The 20,574-nt window shown below is 39.1% G+C and overlaps 1 protein-coding gene across 1 annotated transcript; it reads left to right on the forward strand.

Moving 5' to 3' along the window:
- The first annotated feature begins 219 nt into the window (after window positions 1-219).
- arih2 (ariadne homolog 2 (Drosophila)) lies at window positions 220-18,920 on the forward strand. Its single transcript, XM_038293849.1, has 15 exons — window positions 220-355; window positions 2,429-2,961; window positions 7,079-7,146; window positions 7,589-7,661; window positions 8,700-8,841; window positions 12,141-12,262; window positions 12,555-12,664; window positions 12,862-12,979; window positions 13,145-13,195; window positions 13,337-13,358; window positions 13,435-13,586; window positions 14,145-14,288; window positions 14,629-14,697; window positions 14,929-15,054; window positions 17,519-18,920. The coding sequence occupies exons 2-15, from the start codon at window positions 2,698-2,700 to the stop codon at window positions 17,588-17,590; spliced, it is 1,533 nt and encodes a 510-aa protein (XP_038149777.1). The 5' UTR covers window positions 220-355; window positions 2,429-2,697; the 3' UTR covers window positions 17,591-18,920.
- Window positions 18,921-20,574: the final 1,654 nt, after the last annotated feature.

Consider the following 20,574-nt stretch of genomic DNA (forward strand, 5'->3'; position numbering starts at 1 on the left):
CATGAATCTAATTCAGAGATGGCAATATATGTCTGTTTTTCTGTTTCTATCTCACTTTTTATTTGTTTATTTGTTGCTTATTACTGGACTGAAATCCTCTATGTTTATTTCTTCTCGAGTTTTAGGAATTAAAGTTTAGGCTTTAGGCTTCTTTGTTTTTATTGGATTAGAATAAAATGAGGAGATCCTACAGGGGGGAGCAAAGGCGGAAGTGACGTAATTGATAAGCACCTCTGCAACCATCCTCCTTCCGCCTTGGAGCCAAGCTAAAGAGTGAAAATCGCTCTATAGGATTTCCCCACACAAAACCAGCTGTCTGCTGTCCCAGCAGGCCGAGCCAGCTCTGCTCTGAGAGGTAACTATCGCCTGGATTTTTGCTTTGGAAACAAACACCGCGACTGTTTAAATGGATGTGTTTACTCCGGAGCTGCACCGGGCCTTGTTTACATCTCAGTCCCCGGAGTAGAGTAGGTGAGAGGCGGAGGGTGAGGGGAATGAGAGCTTGCTACTTCTTCTGCCATTTTTTTTTTTTTTTTAGCTAACATCTTAAATTAAAATTATTGTAAACTTTCGCACGCTTCCTGTTATGTTTCCTCTTTTGTGTAACTCGTCGTGTTTTGGGGTTTTGGCACAGCTTGAAACTGCTGAACAGAACTACAGCATGCTAACCTTGAAGCTAACCCTGCTAACAGCCAGGCAGCCACTCAGGGCTCTTAACTTCACACCCGATATGGGACTGAAAATACCAACCTCTATCCTTTTTTTATTAATTAAATGTTTTAATCGGTTTTTACACTTTACGTTTCCGTTCCGAGCCCACCAATAGAGTTGAGTAAAAGCTGTTATCTAACCTGTTCTGAGTCGCTGTGTTACATTAGCCCAGCGGGATGTGTGTCACCCACTTTGCTGACTATTTTTAACTCGGATCGGACGGAATGTGAACACTAGTCCTTGGCTGGACGGGCACCGGGACCCACTGGCTGCTTTCCCACTTCTTTCCTCGCCAGATTAATATTTGCAAAGTCATATCTCAACTTCGTTGCCAATTGACCTCGTAAATTTTTTTTTTTTTTACACCGTAGTTACACCAATAAAATTACGAACTAAGATATTTCACCTGAGCTTTCTTTTACTGTTCTCTCAAGTATTCTTCAAATAATTAATAATAATAATTGATAGTCGATAGAAAGTGTATTTTATTTTTGTTTTGTTGTTTAAAAAAAAAGCGTACTCTTCCTGATAAATTGGGTCCATCCAAGCTCCTAGCTCAAGTGCATCTGATGTTGGTGAAGCCATTGGTGTTTCTAAATTTAAATAATCTCTTTAAAAGCTCACATGTATGTCTGAGGTCAATGGTTTATTCCCACTGAAAAACACATGATTAATCTCAGGGAAACAAAGATAAAAGATTGTGAAGAGTCTTTGCCGCAGCTATGTAAAAAGACAAAAAAAAAAAGTTTTGATATAAATATTTAGTTGTATTTTATTGTTAGTGCATATTGAAATGAAAAAATAAATTGAATAAACTTTAAAGACTCTCTGCTTTGTTTCGTATCATCTATTTCAGGCTGTTAGAAGTCTTAGAGCAGCGGTGCACAACTCTTACAGGTCTGATTATAGGAAAAAATTATTTAAATTATAAACTATGTAAATAACCTTTCACTAGTAAAACCTGCACTGATGCAAGCATTTGGCTCTTAAATAAGAGGGTTTAGTTATTTGACAGCTATAAAACTTTTATTGTCAGTGGACTGTTTTCCGAATAATTCAGATTTACAAATTAAAGTAATAGTTATAATTAAGACCAACTGCTGTGCATTTTATATGAGAGAGACTCAGAGACAGACATTCAATGACCCCTGGGATTTTAGCAAAAACAGGTTTACGACATGTTTTTTCATGCAGTTCAGGACTCCCTTTATATCTCACACACCTTACACAGAATTTCAAAAAAGAAGAAGTTAGAGTAGTGTTTAGTTTGATAGCGGTAAAGTGACTGTCTGGATCTAATTTTGGTGTTTCGGGACTGGGTTGACTTGCTGCACTCATGACCTGCCCTAATCAGAGTCTGAATGTTTTAATGAGGTATGTGTAAGATAATTAAGTGCTGTTCTTGAATTATACTGATTCAGAATAAGCAGAGTATTTTTTTTTACTTCTGCATATAGAAGCTTTTCAAAGTAATATTTTCACATTTTTCTCCAGCTTCTGATTTTTTTTTATCAGTTTAAAAAAATGTATTAAGTGTGGGTGTGTTAATATGCAATATGAAATATGCAATATATATCATTGTCTTATGTGATATTGTTTAGTAAGATGTTTGTATGTTAATAAGCCTCATAATAAGAAGGGATGCAACCTTTTCCACTTTTCAAATTTACTCTTCTTACCCCCTGCTCTACCTTTTTTCCCTTTCCACCCTCTTCAGATTGTGCTGAAAGCTGTTTTCCAAATGAGTGACGGAGAGTGCGACTTCTTCTGCTTCTTCCGCTGCTGCTGAGTGCGCTCCATCGCGCCTCAGTCAGACAGGAGGGGGGTGGAGCTTCTCTCCACACGGTGACCAAAGTGGAAAGAAGGCAAGAAGAAAAAAGGTGGGGGGGTAGTTTCGGTCTTACCATTCCAGCCATAACTGGACATCTTCAATCCGACAGGTAGGCGACTTGTCTACCTGTCTGGGTGATTGGCACAATCGACTGAATGTCTGTGGACATGAACAGCCAGGCGTCGGACAGCAATGAGGAAGACTTTGGGGTTAACTCTGAGGAAGAGGAGGATGACGACGGAGGAGAGGAAGATGATCAGGGAGATATCGCAGGCTATTATGATGGGGTGGCAAATGACGTTGAGCAACAGGGCGCTGATTCTTTCGACCCGGAGGAGTACCAGTTCACCTGTTTGACGTACAAAGAGAGCCAGCATGTGTTGATAGAGGAAGTGAACAGTGTTGCTGCTGCTCTGAAGGTGAGTTCAGGCTCAGTTAACTACATCATTGTAAAAAAAAAAATCTCCAAAGATATTTTTTTTCAGAGATGGTGCAGAAATTCTAAAAAATAAAAAGTTTTTGTAAAGAAAACACTAATTAAATTACGTTTATCTAGTCTTTCATGTTAACATAAATGGTCATTAGCTGCTGGGATGGCAGGAAGATGGATAATTCAACGCCTCAACCTTCTTTTATTTTACCAACCTGTAGAAATGTAGCATTCTCACCTGCTGGCTCTTAACACAGCAGGAACTAACCTCTGCAAAATCTCCAGAGCCTTTAAAGGAGAAGTCTGGTCAGCAAGGAATGATCAATGGATCATTGTTTACACCTAAAACTAATAATTTTTCTGTGATTTAATGAATTTAGTGATAATTAGTATAAGAATAAAAGCAATAACTTTCGTTGCGATAACTGAGTCCAGGATCGGCCATTTTTACCCAAATATAGTAACACCTCACTCCTGACATCTTCCAGCAGTGATGTCACGATGGGGTAAGCCGAGCACTATTCTCCCCGCTTTACAAGGAAAATCAATGGGAACTACTAAACAATTAATTTCAATTCATGATCCACCACAGATGGGTTGGATTGCTAAATTGATGAGGGGGGATTTGCCATCAAACTTCTGGCCAGAGAAAAAAACTAATAATATGAATCCAAAATTTTGAAGACTTCCTCAACAGCCGATACCGCACCGTGACGTCACAAATCGGTAGTAGTGGCAGTAGACCAACATGGATGTCTCCGATAAAGCACATTCAAATTAAAATTACTCTTAATTAAAAACGCTTAACATTAATTGAACAGTATTTAATAATTTCAGTTTTAAAGTACTTTCAGAAGTTTTAATTCTGAATATGACCGGACTTCTCCTTTAAACAATTAAGCCGTATCCTGATTCAAAGTGTCGCATAAGTTGTAATATATCAAACATTCACAATTGTTGAATTTTTCTTTTATCTCCACTTCTGTTTAAATAATTTGCTTTACTGCAAAAAAAAAAAAAAAGTAATGTATAGCATATTACCCGGCCTCTCAACAAATCTGGGTTAATCTTAAAGACCCCCCCTCCATCAAATCTGCGAATTATTGCACTGCTGGATCAGAAAGGACCGATTATTTGTTGTGGTAGAGCTTAAATCGCTCTGCTGACATTTAAAAACTCTCTTTAGCTGTCTACTGGGTTACTAAAACAACAGACTCCATGTGCACTTCCTAGAAAATGTAGAACCTTCAAGTTTAAGTTCTTAAAAGATTTGTAAAGCTGTATTTTCCACAACAGACCAAAACTGAAAGCTTTATGGGATGAAAGAGCAATGCTGCTGTACTTTCTACAACCTGACTGTTAACAATTTAAAGCCCATGTGAAACCTTGCCAATTTAGACAGCGTATGCCTGATGTCCCAGAATCTCCTGAAACGCTGGGGTACGAAGAGCTTTCTATGCATTTTTTTCAATTTTGGGCGTTTGCATAGCGTATTCATAAAGAGTCCAAAACTTATAACGACAGCCTAACTTATGCATAACGCACAGCAGCATAATACCCATGAAATGTCACAAGCCAGTGTGCTGAGGGGAGCAGCAATGAGCCTGGAGGAGCCCAGCCTGCTTTAAAAGGTGTCTTTGATCGCAGTATTAATCTAGCTGTTGTTTACCACCCAGCAAAAAAATAAATAAAAGAATAAATAAATTAATGAGAAGGAAAAGAAAAAAAGGTTTTGCAGTCACAGCAGATTCAGCATCATGTCTGCTAGGAAGTTTGTTGGCCATGAGCGTGAATGCAGGAAGTATCCATCACACACGCCTTCACGCTCACCCTATGATGGGGATGACGTCTGGAGGAGAACAGACGGTTTTCTCCTGTGAACCTCCTTTTATACTAAAATGCTGCCGATACGCCATTAAACAGTAGCTGTAAGTTAGAAAGGCGTCGAGCTGTCATCTTGAACTTTTGATGCTCAAAATTTCTTGACGTAGTTGCCTTATGTTGACGTGTGGCAGCGTGTTCATAACTTGTACAAAAATGAACCATAACTTATTCAACGTATCCCAGCGTTTTTCCCAGATTAGCCGTACGTCCGGCACATGCTGGCTAAAGGGCTGGTTACACTCCTGCAGCAGTTTGTCGCAGTGAGCATGTTGCAGATATTTTTGATTTAAGCCCAATATTGAGCGTGGTCTGTGCTATGTTATTCCATGCCACATCGCAAGAGGGAGAATCATGAACTAGCTGTGGGTCTAGATACGGCCGAGGCACCGAGGAAGGGACATGAGGGCGAAATAGAGCGGGGATCCAGGTGGAAAAAGGGTCCCAACGTTCTCACGTACCTCGCTCTTCTAGCTGGTCATTCTTAACCAGTCGTTTTCCACAATGGCGGTCATGCAAACAAAACAAGCCAGTAAGGTACCAAACAGGAAATATGAATAGTGTAGAGCGGAGGTAGATTTGACCAATCAGAGGCACTGTCTGTGGTCACCTACAATTTTGGAGAGGTGCACCGTAGTGTCTGCAGAAGGGGTGGGAGCACATTTGTGTTCACCACGACACATAATGCAGACGACCTAGTTTCTGAGCATAAACCAGCCTTAAATCGGCAAGGTGTGACAGGGGTTTAAAGGTTTGTTCCATCGCAGTCTGACTCCTAGACCAGTGTTTTCCAACTCTGGTCCTCAAGGCACACTACCCTGCATGTTTTAGATGTTTACCTGCTTCAACACACCTGATTCAAATAACTGGAGTTCCAAAAGAATTTGTTAATTTGCTATCAATTGATATCAGGTGTGTGACAGTCTGGAAACATCCAAGACATGCAGAGCAGTGTGCCTTGAGGACCAGGGTTGAAAAACCCAGTCCTAGACGATCCTCCAGATGTGCTAGAAAGTAGTTTTGTTTTTAGACAGCTGCTCACCTTTATTTTCTTTCTCTGAATTTATTTAGAATCGGTTTTCTCATACCTAAAAATGGCTAACCCCAAGACTGCTTCTCTCAGTAACAACATAAACACAGCATGTTTACTGTTGGTGAATCTATTGACTCATGTTCCATTCTGCATTGCAGCGCTTTGTTCTCTCACACAAACACAGGTTGCATGCTGGAGTTTGTCTCACGGTTTCCGGTTCGGTATATGTTTATTGTTACACCGAAAAATTAAAAAATTTATAAAAATTATAAAAAATTTATGCAATTAATACAAAAAAATAAAAAAAAATTTATGAATTGTAATTATTTTTAATGAACCACGGAAACCATGGTTCATTTCCGCATGTTTTGCTGCTTTGAATTTAATCATCTTGCGCATGCCCTCTACGGTCTCCAAGGAACGTGGAGCGGACGGGAGCCACAGTGGAGGCTGTAGGCTTTGCTTTGTGCAGGCGGTCTGGAGCGCAGCGCAGCGGGGTGGAGCGCTGACAGAGTATGTGGGATTTCGGGGTTAGCATGACATGTTGGTCATGTTGCTGTTAGCATAAACAAAACGTGTTGCACAATGCTTGCACACTGTTGCACTTTTATCCACAACTTTCTTTCCGCCGTCATCGTAGGTCACTCTAAATGCAAAGTGGTCCCATACAGCAGAACTATAAAGTGCTGCTGGCGCGTCTTCCAACTCCTGTTCTTTCCCACTCGTCATACCCACATAATTCTCCACAGTAACTGATTTTTTTCTGCTTTGCTTCTTCTTCTTCTTGTTTACTACTGGTGGTTGGCTTTGGTCGCAGTACCGCCACCTTCTGCTCTGGAGTGTAAACGCTTCGCCTATGAGAAAAAGGAGCAGCGCATGAACAGAACGCAACACACGCGAACCGAACCGAGACAGTCGAACCGAACGGTTCAGACGGTTTTCATAAATCGTTCCATCCCCAATACCGTAAATAAATATATATATATATATATATACACAAACTTTTTTTTTTTCTTTATATAATTTTGGTATAATTACTGTTCAGTTTGTGTTGCTTTGTCAACTGAAGGCATATTTTGCAATCTCTATACTCCAGTTGCCGACTAATCGATTACTAAAAAAAGTTGATAAATCCAATTAATTGTTTCCGTCCTAATTAAAACCATAATTTGTTTTTTTGTTTTTCTCGCAGGTTTCACCATCGGTAGCAAAACTGATCCTAGTGCATTTCCAGTGGCAGGTTGCACAAATACTGGACGCGTATGTCTTTTATTCATTTATTTTAACTAACTTCTCATTCCAGACTGAATTGTCTTTCTTTCATACCTCCTTCTGTTGGTGATTTATCTGTCATGTATCCTGAGTCACTCAGATTTTCTTCTTATAATTTGTTTCTCATTATCCTGGTTGCTATATTTTATTTCATTACTTGACTTTTCAAGCCTTTTATTTTGTATTATGATTTATATTTAATGGCGATCACTGTTTTTAGCATTTGTGACATTTGAAGTGATAAAAATTGAATATTTTTCCAGCTGAAAGAAACTTTGTAGTGCAGACACAGCTTTTCACACATTAGTCTTTCAAAGTTATGCAATAGCATAAACTAGTTTGTGAGAGCAGTGTTCTGTTCTGTTTAATTTATATTATTTCTTCTCTTTGATTTTCACTTTTATCCTTTCTCTGTCTGTTTTTGATACAGTTGTAAGTCCAATTCTTCTCAGCTTTTGTCAGACGCTCTGGTCCAGCCCAGCAGCACATGCAGAATAGCCACTGTGAGTATGACTTCTTTCTTTTTCGCTGTTGCACTTTTTTTTTTTTGTCTAGTTGTGTGTATAATTTATGGAAAGAATATACTGATTATTCTGTTCAGGTGCTAGATGTATAATTATTATTACGGTTAGTAGAAGTTAAGCTTGGTTTTTGTTTGACTCATCAACTTTCTGCATGAAAATGAGACACTAGGCATGCAGTTAAAACTGTTTTTATGGCATCTATACTTGTTGCTGCTTTTCCCCGATGTACCTTATATTCTGTAAGGCTCTAGGGGGCAGTGTAGAGCACAGGCTGTAGGATTACAACACCACACTACACGTAGAAGTACGAAAGAAAGTTCTTTCCAGCATCTAAATACCTCCTCATATCATCCAAAAATGACAGTAATACATTTCTAAGAGTTGTATACAAACCTGCTGATATAATCCTAGATGTGCAGCAAATTTGGGTTACGCAGACGCCCCCCCGCTTTTCGGGCCGATTCTCCAGTCGTGAGAGAGTTTTTTGAGTTCAGGTCGTGTTTCAGCCTCATTGTGTGTCCTGTGTTGTGTAGTTTACAAGAGGTAGCGAAGGGCGATCGGCCTCTCATGACCACCTCCCGATCAGGAATTGTAAGGTCGAGAGAAGATAGAACATGTTTAAAATTCAATTGGCCAACGTAAGATCGCATCAGAGTGTCGTGCTGCACAGTGTGAGAACATTCATCGTGACCTATGTACTTTTAAACCCTGTGGCTTTGTCGTATAGTTTAAGCAGTAGCTGCGTGCAACGATTGAAAATATCGCACAGTGTATGCCCGGCTTAAAGGGTTTTCAGAATCAATGAAGGACTTAAAGAAGCACATGGATTCTATGGTATTGGAAAACTTGTCTGTAGTTGAGAGAGCAGCATTTACAACCGATAACAGGAAGGCCGATCAGAACAGATTGATGAAATCCACCCTAATCAGCTTTTATGAAATATTGGCATATATTAAGATAAGTATTAGAAGACCACTACCATTACTGCATGTGTTTACCTTTTATTCTGTGTTTCAGGCCCCTCAGTCCCTCCAGTGTGGTGTGTGTCTACAGGTCGTACGGAGGGACTCCCTGCTGGCCCTGCCTTGTCAGCACTCCTTCTGTAAAGCATGCTGGGAGCAGCACTGCACCGTACTCGTCAAAGATGGCATGGGAGTGGGTGAGTGAGAGCGTATCTCTCCTGTCATCCTGCTGGTATTGTTGGGCTGAGTCATTCTGTTTGTGTTTTGGGGTAAAGGTTAGGTCCCTCAGAGTATACAGACACTGTCCAAATGCTCTGCTCGTCATATTCATTGCTGCAGTTTTCTTTTTAATATAGGTTTCTTCATACGTGGTCAAGTAAAATATATAAAAATATTTTAGCTTTTAGTGGAGATTTGTTGAGAACCATCTGGATTTAACTTTACAAGGCAAGCGTGCTGTTGCAGCAGCCTGATGAAAATCAGCGTGTGAAAGTGCTTGTCAGCAAATGAGTGTGTAGGCGTGCACATAGATGGGTATAAAGTTGTGCAATGTTCTCTGTGGTAAACTGCGTACACTTTAGTAATGCACACACACTGTTGTTTTCCTGAAGTTAAAGCCTATTTGTATCGAACATTCTTCTTTTTTGTATGACCTCCCTGATAAATTCAGTGTAACACATTGGTCTAAGCCAGACGATTGTCTGTTTTGGCTGCAACAAGGACAGATTTAAAATGACCATTAACCCCAGTCCATGCTAACGGTAGAAACCAGGTTGTTTTCAAACCAAACAAAACAGCAGGGATCTTCCAGGGTTGCTTATCACGTTTACTAAATAACAAACCATTAAGTTGCAGCTTCTCTACAGCACTATGTCCAATCACTGCCCCCTGGTGCAGATTTACCTAGTTGGTGCTTTTTTTTTAGTTTAACTTAGAGCTGATTATCTTTGCTTTACACCAGGCTAAGTAGTGTTCATAAACATGAACCTTCCTTTTATATTTTGTCACATTATGTGAAATTTTAATGAGTGTTTTGAAGATTGTGATGAAACGGCTAAAAGTAGCAAATTGATGTGTGAAGCAGGGAATTTCTTAAAATATGGCTTTTTTTCTTTTTTTTTTTTTAATCTGTCAGCTAGGGTTGTCACGATACTAAACTTTTCAACTCGATACCGATACTAAGGAAAATATTCGATACTCGATACCATTTTCGATACCACAAGGATAAAAACAAAGACTCCAAAAGTCTACAGAAATATTTTCATTAATAAATAAAATATAATAAATAAACACAATAAAGGTTGTATGCTGTGCATAATATTGAGCAAGCTTGATAAAAAACTTATAAAATTCAAATTAAGTGTTCCTTCCTTGGCTATGCTTTGCACACATAACAATGACACTAGCCAAACCAGTTAAGAAACAAAAATAATTCTCGGCAGCTCCACCACTTACAAAAAAAAAGTCTGAAACTGAAAAGTGCACAGAATTATTCAATCACACAGTGTTCTGAAAGTGCATTGTCCTCTATTCTGCACTTTAGATGAATGACTGCTTAGGTGTCACTGGTGACGGCACTGTATCGATACTTTTAAAAACGAGTATTGTATCCGGATTTAACATTTCAGTATCGATACTTTTTTGAGGTTCGATACTTTTGACAACCCTACTGTCAGCCCAATCTTAATAGTTTATAGAACCACCTTGTCCTGCAGTTACCTCTACAAATCAGATTGTTTTTTCCTTCCACAGCCAACATCTAATGATGTCAGTCAAATTAGAAAGCATCTGTTGCGGATAATTTTTAAGTCTTTTAAAAGATTCTCCTTGGGAATTAGGAGCAGATTTTATTATTCTATTCAAGCTACTGTTCAAACATGCTGCTGTCATTTTGCACATCTCTGATGTTGCTGCTATTTTCAAATATCCATTACTGTAAAAATGTCCATAGCTGGATATTGGTTATTTATTCTCCAGGTGCACAGTTTTGTATTGTTAAAACACTTTACAGTACAGTATTAACTCTTCACTATTATGTTATTCTTATAAATTTTTCTAAGGTCCACATTTGTGTGACCTTTTTTTTCCTATAATCTTTTTGCTGCCGTAAACACCAGAATTTCCACATTTTGGGACAATAAAGGGATATTCTGTTCTGTTATATTCCAGCCTAGCCTAGCCATAATGACTTGTGCCATTGATAGCATACCGGTCTGAAAAGGGGTGGGTAGAGCCTTATTTCACAGGGAAGACCAACAATCAGCAGAAACAGTTTAGAACCAATCGGATTTGACACAAAATTTTATTTTTTATTTTTTTATGCAGCAAGTTGGTGAAACTTAAGAGATAAACAGCTCTTTTTTTGGACTTAATAAGGGGCATTATTAAAACATTTCTCTGTTGCAGTCTTTGCTTTTATGGTTATAGGAAAGCTCTGTTGTTTTATGGGCCGCCTTCCACGCTGTGATTGGTTCGCTCTGATGTAGACAGAGTTTTGAGGCTTACCAGGCTGACTTAAAGCTACAGTGTGTAATAATTACTGGGATATACAGTCAGAAATGTAATATTATACATAACTATGTTATTTATCATCATCTACGAGCTCAGCCTCTTAACCTTAATATTTGCGTTGCCTTAGAATTCGTTATTTATAATTACATAGGAGCGGGTCTCGCAGCCATGGAGGCTGACATCTTTGCGCTACGGCAGCGCAGAGCCAACAAACTAGCGATTGCGAGATCGCCCATTACTCTCGAAAGTAACTACGGCAAGTTGAGAGATATGAACTGAGACGGTACTGAACAATAGATGGCAATATTATGCCTGAGAATACTATCTGTAAAATTATCTATGTAAACAAACCTCCTCACTTGAGAAGGTAGGTGATGCGGACGTCGTGGAAGACATTCTGTCCCGTAACACTCGCCGTACTGTTGGGGGGGAGAAGCGGTGGGGGGGAGATGTTCATGTTGCTGCGGTCTGCAGTCTGGACGTTAGATGTCGCTGAAAATTACACACTGTAGCTTTAAGCCCTGTGTTAATCAGTCTGTCTGGTCAGGTGAGGACAATAATATGCTTTGATCAGAAGCAGTCTAGCTTTTATTTAAAAAGCCTTTTTTTTCCCTTTGGAAGTTTTATTTCAGGATTTCCATCAGTTTAGCTGTTTTCTCATGAAGCCTGACCAGCTTCCCTAAATCCTCCCAGAACAGCTGTATTTGGAGTCATAGGAGGATGTACACAGTTGTACTTCTTACCATCTTCTTAATTTAAAAAATTTAGCTTTAAACTACACAATGACTCTCTGTGGGACAGGGCCTCTAAAGGTGAACCCTTTGTGGAAGCTAGTTTAGCCAGGTATTGGTCCTTTGGCCTCATCAGTGTCAGTCCACTGAACAATAACTACTGGTATCAGTGTGTTGGAATATATGGAAACCGCTGCTGCTTGTGTGGTCTGTGAGAGTTTTGAGTCTTTTAATAAAAATGTTTGTGTTTACAGGTATCTCATGTATGGCTCAGGACTGTTCGCTGCAGATGCCAGAAGACTTTGTCCTCCCACTGCTGCCAGGAGAGGAGCTAAAGGATAAATACAGACGCTACCTCTTCAGAGACTATGTCGAGGTGGGTGATTATCTGTTTGTCTGTCTGCTAAATCTGCTTGCTTGATGCTTTAATAAATTGGAATAGCAATAGATGGTATTAACATTTCACTCAGTTTGTCTACAGATTTATACAACTGATGGCTTCTCATTTGAAATGTTAGAATTACTGGTTCCCTCACTCTTTGATAATTCACTGTCCATTTTATGCCATCAACAAATGATTTCAAACAATTAGATCAACAATTGATCTAAATATTAAGCACAGTATGATAGTATGTTCAAATGGCATTCCTTATGTTCTTGTTCCACAGAGTCACTTCCAATTGCAGTTATGTCCGGGTGCAGACTGTCCCATTGTCATCAAGGTGCAGGAGCCCAGGGCGCGCAGAGTGCAGTGCAGCTGCTGCAGTGAAGTCTTCTGGTACGAAACACAGAGACTTGTTTAAATACTGAGCTTTAACGGAAGATTTCAGTACAAATTGGTCAATCATAAAATTTATAAGAAAAAAAAAAAAAAAAAAAAAAAAGAACTAACATCTAAAAAAACTCCATCTATGTTTTTCTGTGACATTTCTAAATTTCAGCTAAAATGCAACTTTTTTTTGTTCTGTCGTCCAGCTTCAAATGCCGCCAGATGTACCACGCGCCCACAGACTGCGCAACAATTCGTAAATGGCTGACTAAATGTGCCGATGACTCAGAGACTGCAAACTACATCAGCGCACACACTAAAGATGTACGATCGCTGCACACGAAGCCACTTTCTGACTGCTTTTTATTTTCATGCACCAGATGCATACTGTGTACTGGAAAAGATTGCCAATGTATTTCTATATAATGCGACCACTGTTATTATCCGACAAGGTTTGAGATAATAATCCATTTATTTATTTTTTCCCAGTGTCCAAAGTGCAATATCTGCATCGAAAAGAATGGAGGGTGTAATCACATGGTGAGTGAAATCAGAGAAAGTACTACGAAATATGTTTCTGACTCCATCTCATGTCCTAAGCTAACAGCCGTCCTGAACAAGGTTTAATTAAAGTTCAGCTGCAGCTTTTTGGTGTATTAATTTCTCCTCCTTTTGTTTCAGCAATGCTCCAAGTGCAAACACGGTAAGTCTGTCTATTAATTGTATTGCATCATAGATGTATATTCTAGAGTCCATTAATGCTTTTTTTCTGCTCATAGACTTCTGCTGGATGTGTCTTGGAGACTGGAAGACTCATGGCAGTGAATACTATGAGTGCAGCCGATACAAAGAAAACCCTGATATAGTCAACCAGAGCCAACAAGCTCAGGCCAGAGAGGCGCTCAAGAAATACCTCTTCTATTTTGAGAGGGTGAGGTGCTTTCCTTCTTTCTTTTCTATTCTTTAAAGGAGTAGAAGAGACAGCAGACGTATTTATAATGGTTGGCTAATTGACTTGAATCTTTGATTCAAGCAATTCAAGAGTTGCTGTGAGAAAAGGTTTGACTACACTGACGTCACAGCTGGGGATTGCTAGAGGTGACCAGTTGGCACCCAACTGTAAAATTCTCTCGATTTTTATTACTTAGAGCATTTTGTCGCAATTTAGACCAGCCACTTGGAGAAAAAGGATAATCTACCATCACACACGATCAAACTGCTCTAGATGCACTCCTTTCTATTTGATCTTTCAAGCAATTTCAGTAAAGCATTTTATAGCAATCATCCCAAGCATTCCTTCTACTTTTTATCTTAAAGTTTAAGATAGACATGAACATGTTAGCGTGCCCAGAATTGAACCCTTAATTGAATAAAGTTGAAAAGCTTGAGGACCTTATCTACTGTTCAGTTTTTACCCATTGGTTTAGAGAGAGTCGTCTTGTTTTTGATGTATTTCATTCATCTTTGTTTTATTTTTTTTACCTACAAGTGGGAGAATCATAACAAGTCCCTGCAGTTAGAGGCTCAGACGTACCAGAGGATCCAGGAGAAAATCCAGGAGAGGGTAATGAACAATCTGGGAACTTGGATCGACTGGCAGTACCTGCATAATGCTGCAAAGCTACTGGCTAAGGTACAGATCCATTTCCAGACTTGACCTGTGCTCTTATAGTCTAAACATTGCATAATTCTTCTTTCCTTTGTCCTTTTCTACTTTTATATCCTCCCCACTTGTGATTTAGCAATAATAAATGCATGTTAGATGGTAGCTTTGATCGATTAGCAGGAGAGATGGTGTTGTAATCGGGCTGTGAAACTTTCTCTTATATTTGTTTTCGTTTTCCAGTTGAAGTGCTAAAGTTGATCGCACAAAGCTGATTTAGCTGAGTTGGCTCATTTTGAAAGACTGTAATCTAAAATACTTCCCCTCGTTCTATATAGTGTCACTAAAGTGAGTTGTCCTTTGTTTCCAGTGTCGCTACACACTGCAGTACACCTACCCTTATGCCTATTACATGGAGTCTGGACCGCGCAAGAAACTGGTGAGAGACAAAATAATGAAGTGCTCCCCGAATCGTCCAGATTCTTGAAGGATTCATTCAAACTAAAGCTATTAAATTTTTTTCTTTCTTGCCATCACTGTCAATTTTTTCTACCTCTGGCCTCCTTGAAGCTGGTTTTAGTTTCAACTCTCAAATACTAAATTATTAAAGCTTGTTATTCGTGGGAAACAGACCGTTTCTGTTTAAATGACATCTTGTTCTGTCTTCCAGTTTGAATACCAGCAGGCCCAGCTGGAAGCAGAGATAGAAAACCTTTCATGGAAGGTGGAGCGGGCTGACAGCTATGAGAGAGGAGTGGTAGGAGGAGAATGCGAGCTCAGCGCCAGTGATAGAGGGGTAAGAGTGCAAAATAACTTCTTAGAGGGGAGGCATAGATAATAGGATTATCCTATCTATAATCTGGTAGACATCCAGGTGTAGATTGCATCAGTTTTCTGATCCTCTGTGCAAATATTAATTGTCCTGAATTGGGATCTCTTAATCAAACCAACACCCTTTAATGTGACGTGGGTGTAAAATAAACATGATTTGATCTGCCATTGATGAGTGTTTGAATTTAAATGTTATATCCATATCTAAGAGTGACCACGGTCTTTTTATAGTGAATAAAGGATTTCCACATAATTTATAGTTTGGTGTTTTAAAGCTACAGTGTGTAATAATTACAGGGATATACAGTCAGAAATGTAATATATTATACATAACTATGTTATTTATCATCATCTGCGAGCTCAGCCTCTTAACCTTAATATTTGCGTTGCCTTAGAATTCGTTATTTATAATTACATAGGAGCGGGTCTCGCAGCCATGGAGGCAGACATCTTTGCGCTACGGCAGCCCAGAGCCAACAAACTAGCGATTGCGAGATCGCCCATTACGCTCGAAAGTAACTACGGCAAGTTGAGAGAGAAGAACTGAGACGGTACTGAGCAATAGATACTAAATACTACTATAGATACTAATAAATACTATCGGTAAAATTATCTATGTAAACAAACCTCATCACTTGAGAAGGTACCGTATTTTCACGACTATAAGGCGCACTTAAACGTCTTTTTTTTCCCCCTAAAAATGTGCGGTGCGCCCTTTGGTGCGGTGCGCCCTATGTGTGTTGTAACTGCGACTTTTGAGACCACCTCATTGAGGAGATGATGAAAGAGTGGCTGAATGTAAGGAGACCAGGTGTTTTTTTTCCACTCATCACCATTAATATGTAACTCCATGCGTGCCCATCTCACAGCTGATGTGAAAAACATGGGGAAACAAATTAACGCTGTGCTCGCTGTTCAACCGCTCGACATCGGTGTGAACCGGAACCAGCAGGTGCAGCAGAAGCAGCGAGTTTACATGTAAAGTCAACGGTTGACGCGCGTATAGGTGCAGCAAAAGGTCCCGCAGCGCGTTTTGAGCAGCAGGCGCTGCGTCGGGAGCGTTTAAGCATCTGACGCACCGCCAACCCGCTGCTGCTGCTCGAGATGGAAAAATTGAAGTTTTGCTGCTGGACGCGCCGCATCAACCAATCAGAGAAGCTGATCTGGGAGCTGACAGCGAGACAGACACAGCGCTCTGATGACATATGATATTAACGCAAATGAAAAAGGCTGGATGGATGAGGAGATGATAAAAGCGTGGCTGAGGCAGGTGTATGTGAGGAGAACAGGTGTTTTTTTCCACGCATCACCATCGCTGCGTGCCCATCTCACAGCTGATGAGAAAAAAAAGGTGAATCAAATGGATGCTGTGCTCGCCGTTATCCCGGGAGGTCTGACAAAGGAACTTCAACCGCTCGACATCGGTGTGAAGCGGCCGTTCAAAGTAAGGCTGCGAGCGGCGTGGGAGCGATGGATGACCGACAGAGACCACAGGTCCAGGATAAGTGGAAGGCAGCGCCGGGCAAGTTACGCCACTGTTTGCGGATGGATTGTAGATGCTTGGACTAACGTGTCTGCTGGCTCTGTTCTTCAAGCTTTTGCAAAAGCCAGCATTATTTCTGAGGAGCCGCGCTGCACGGAAAGTGACTGACAGCGAAGAAGGGGAAATTGGCATGTCTGATTTAGCGCAGCTGTTTAATTCACAAACAGAGGATGATGACTTTGATGGGTTTGATTAATACTTTGTAATAAATACATGAATAAAGCACAATCATACTCAGTTTTGCTCCCGCTCTATTTTTCTACCTGAAAACTTAATTCAACAGCAGCCTCTGGGCGGGTCTCCTCCTCTTCACCGCGGTGGCTGGCAGGTGTTTTTTCATCTAAATAATCTAAATCTTGCAGCTATATTTGCTGTGATCAGTGGGAATAAAGTAGTTTTAATATGTTTTTAAGTGAGAAAGGCCACCTGAAAACTTAATAATTGCAGTCAGTTCATCCAGATTATCTATTTCTGTCGGACGCGCTCAGACCCCCACATACCAGCGGTGCACCGACAGCAGAAATCCCTTCAACAGCAGCCTCTAGGCTGGGCAGCCTCCAGGTTCACCTCGGCGGCTGGCAGGTGTTTTTCATCTAAATAATTTTAGCTGCAGGCACCAGGATACCGGTAATAAAAGCGAACATATTCCGTCGGCAGGTTTCAGGATTTTAAGTTAATTTAGGAGTGATCACAGCGCACTGTCATCTGCGATGTGTCTGTCTCACAGCCAGCTCCCAGGTTTGATTAATACTTTGTAATAAATACATGAATAAAGCACAGTCATACTCAGTATGACTGTGCTTTGTTCCATAACTTTGTTCCATATACATCTTTTATATTGGTTTAGGACTGTGGTTTTTTTTAGCATCTTGTATTTATTTTGCAGGATTTGGAGAATCAGATGCACATTGCTGAGCAGAGGCGACGCACGCTGCTGAAGGATTTCCACGACACCTGAAGCTCAAATCGCGACTGCAAAGCACCAGCATCCTCCCTCCTTTTTTTTTTCCTACCTTTGCTTCCTACCAGGATCATCTGTTGTTGCAGTCATACTTACCCTGCTTCCCTCAACCTTATCATTTGCTTCCTCTGCTCTGTCTTTCTCTCCTCTTACACCCAGAATGCTGCAGGGTCACAGAATGTCAGTCATGTATGGACCCCCCCTCCTTTCTTTCCCAGCTGTTTGATATATTTGACACAACATCTGTTGTGGTTACACTTGTTTCAACTCATCAGATCTGATCTTGTGGGTCATTTTGTGAGGTTTTGTGTCGATAAATAGAGTAAAATCGCTATGACCAAGCAACTACAGGGATCGTGTTGCCTGCTGGAGATCAGAATCTACCTGAATAGTTTTCCTGTGATGGTGGGATTATTGCTTAAAAGGAGCAGCCTGTACTGTTGTGTCGCGGAGGAATAGGTGGTGGAGTAATCACCTTTTGTTTTCTTTAAGGCAACAATGCAACCACTGGATCTGTATTTTTGGGATATACAGCCTCTTTTTAGGTCTTGCACCTTTGTTAATCCCTTGATTGAAACATTTTAAAGATGGCGATTTTGCCACGTCCTGATTTAAATTCTAAAAGAGCTCCCAAAGACATTATTTAGCCTCACTCAATTTGAGTTTTTTGTTTGGTTGTTTTTTTCTTTTTGTTGTTTTCTTTTTTTTAAATATAGACTGTTCTCAAACCAAATCTAAAAGTAGTGATATTTAAGTCCAATAGAGATTAGGAACATGTTGGGATTTGAAAGGCAGCTACTTTACAATTATGACACCATTTTTTTTTTTTCTTCTTTCAACTTTTACTGTTATTTTGTGTTGCAGCATGACTGAAACAAATGACTTAATAATACAGAATTATCATTCTGATACTGAAATAATGACCTAAATATGTTCACAAATAAAGAAGATGGAATAAGATCTAACCTCCTTTCTTAAAGGTACCTCCACCGATCTAATCTCTTGTCATAATCAAGTACTACAGCTCCTCCCACCGACATTCAGATGGTGTGCACACTCCAACGCCTCATTACAAAAAACATTTGTTTTCCCTCCCATCTCATGCTCTCTTCTTCCTTTACTATCATCCCAGAGTTTCTTTTTTCTTTTTTTTTGCTCCGTTTTCTGTTTTCCTTCAGCTCATGATGCTCACCTCTGAAAAATGGCTGTTGATAGTTAGATCATTTAAAAAAATGGAAAAAAGAAAAAAATAATAAAAAAATGCTGTAATTTTCAATGGTTGTACATTAATACAGAAATAGAGTTACTGAGAGTTTTTAAAACCGGACTGAGTCTCTTGTGTGTTTATTGCAACTTTAGTTCCTCTCTCCACAAAAACCTCTCATATAATCATACTGGCACCTTGTTATGAAATCAGTCTTCGGCCTCATTTAGTTAAGTACTATTATAGACCAAGAAGTATTTTCACAGGTTTTCAGCTCAGCGGTACTAAATAAGTGTTACTCGGATGTTTAGACCACTGTTTCAGTGAGGTCTAGAAGCACAAGATCTATATCCAGCCATTCAGCAAAGATACTGCTGTACATCTTATTTTGGCATTTGACCAATTGGATAAGCCCTTGAATGATATATTACCTACTGTAAATTAAGTTGAAACTGCATCTGCTTATAGTATGAAGAAGTTGATTAATAAAATATTCATATCTTTCAAATCAGAAATAAGGGAAGGCCAAAGAAAGCCTGCTTATGAACTGAACTTTTATTTGTTCTTTGAAGAATTCCCAGAAATCCGTAAGGAAACCGAATCAGAAGTGATTTTGGTGTTTTATATTTATTGGATTTAAACAAACATGGATCTCTAATAGAAATTCAAATGGAAGCTGTAACTTAAGAGGTGCTGTTTGTAAAGTTACACAGTCAAAAAGAGCAAGATTTTTGGTTATTTACAATGTAAGAGAAAAATAAGGGGATTATTTTTTCACTGTCATTCATTCATTTATAAAAATCAAAGTTTAAAACAAAATATTTATCCTTCCATCCATTTTCTAACACGCTTATCCCGAGGGAGGTTGTGAGGGGTGCTGGTGCCTATCTTCTGCAGTCATTGGGTGAGAGGTGGGGTAGACGAAACTAAATATTCAGAGATTTATAATTTTAACTAGATATTTATTTTTTAAAAATTAAATACTTTGTCAAATATTTCGTTTTGAAATAAAGTTTGTTAAATATTAAGTTTGGAGCAAAATATTTAGTGTGCAAATTCAATATTGTGTTAAAATAGTTTGTAAAAAATATTTAATTTGCAAAATAAATGTTTAGTTTTAAGCTAAATTTAGCTTGTTGACAAATTTTTCAACTGACAATTTAAATATTTAGTTTGGAACTTGGATTTTTATAAATGTATGAATCATATAGTGTAAAGAGGAACCCCTTATTTTCCTTTAACAACACGCTAATTAACTAAAAATATTGCTTTTCATTTTTTGGCTATAACTTTACAAATGGAACCCATAGAAATTCCATAAGTCTGTTCGCGAATAGGTTTATTTAAAAAAAAAAAAGTTACAGGTGGAGAACCATATTATTTCTACAGTTTTAAACTCTGATTTACTATTAATTCTATTGGTTTTAATTATTTTCATTTTTTTAAAGAAAAAAAATAAAGGAATGGGTCAACTGGACATGAGGAAATATCAAACAGTTCCTCCGTCTATAATTGCTGATATTGTTGATTTTACTTTATTAAAGAAAGGAAAAAATAAAAACCTGTTAGATCTAATTTCTGTATAAATCTATTTAGACCATAAGCACTATGGATATGTCCAATTTATACAAATGCTTCAAAATTTCAAGGAGCAACAGTAGGGTGTCATTCATTGTTCCAGAATTCAGTATTAAAAATGTAAAACAATTACTGATGGAATATCAGTTTATGCAGGAGAGATGATGGGAATAATTTTGGCCTTAGGATGGATTGAGGA

Source organism: Cyprinodon tularosa, unplaced genomic scaffold (genome assembly GCF_016077235.1).
Source record: "Cyprinodon tularosa strain WSP-4 unplaced genomic scaffold, ASM1607723v1 ctg330, whole genome shotgun sequence".
NCBI lineage: Eukaryota > Metazoa > Chordata > Actinopteri > Cyprinodontiformes > Cyprinodontidae > Cyprinodon > Cyprinodon tularosa.

What these genes read in the sequence shown, in the direction of transcription:
- arih2 (XM_038293849.1), top strand. Translation starts at nt 2,698, where the DNA reads ATGTCTGTGGACATGAACAGCCAGGCGTCGGACAGCAATGAGGAAGAC. An exon ending in GTTGCACAAATACTGGACGC is followed by an intron (nt 7,147 to 7,588) that starts GTATGTCTTTTA and finishes TTTTTGATACAG; the next exon opens with TTGTAAGTCCAATTCTTCTC. An exon ending in ATGCTCCAAGTGCAAACACG is followed by an intron (nt 13,359 to 13,434) that starts GTAAGTCTGTCT and finishes TTCTGCTCATAG; the next exon opens with ACTTCTGCTGGATGTGTCTT.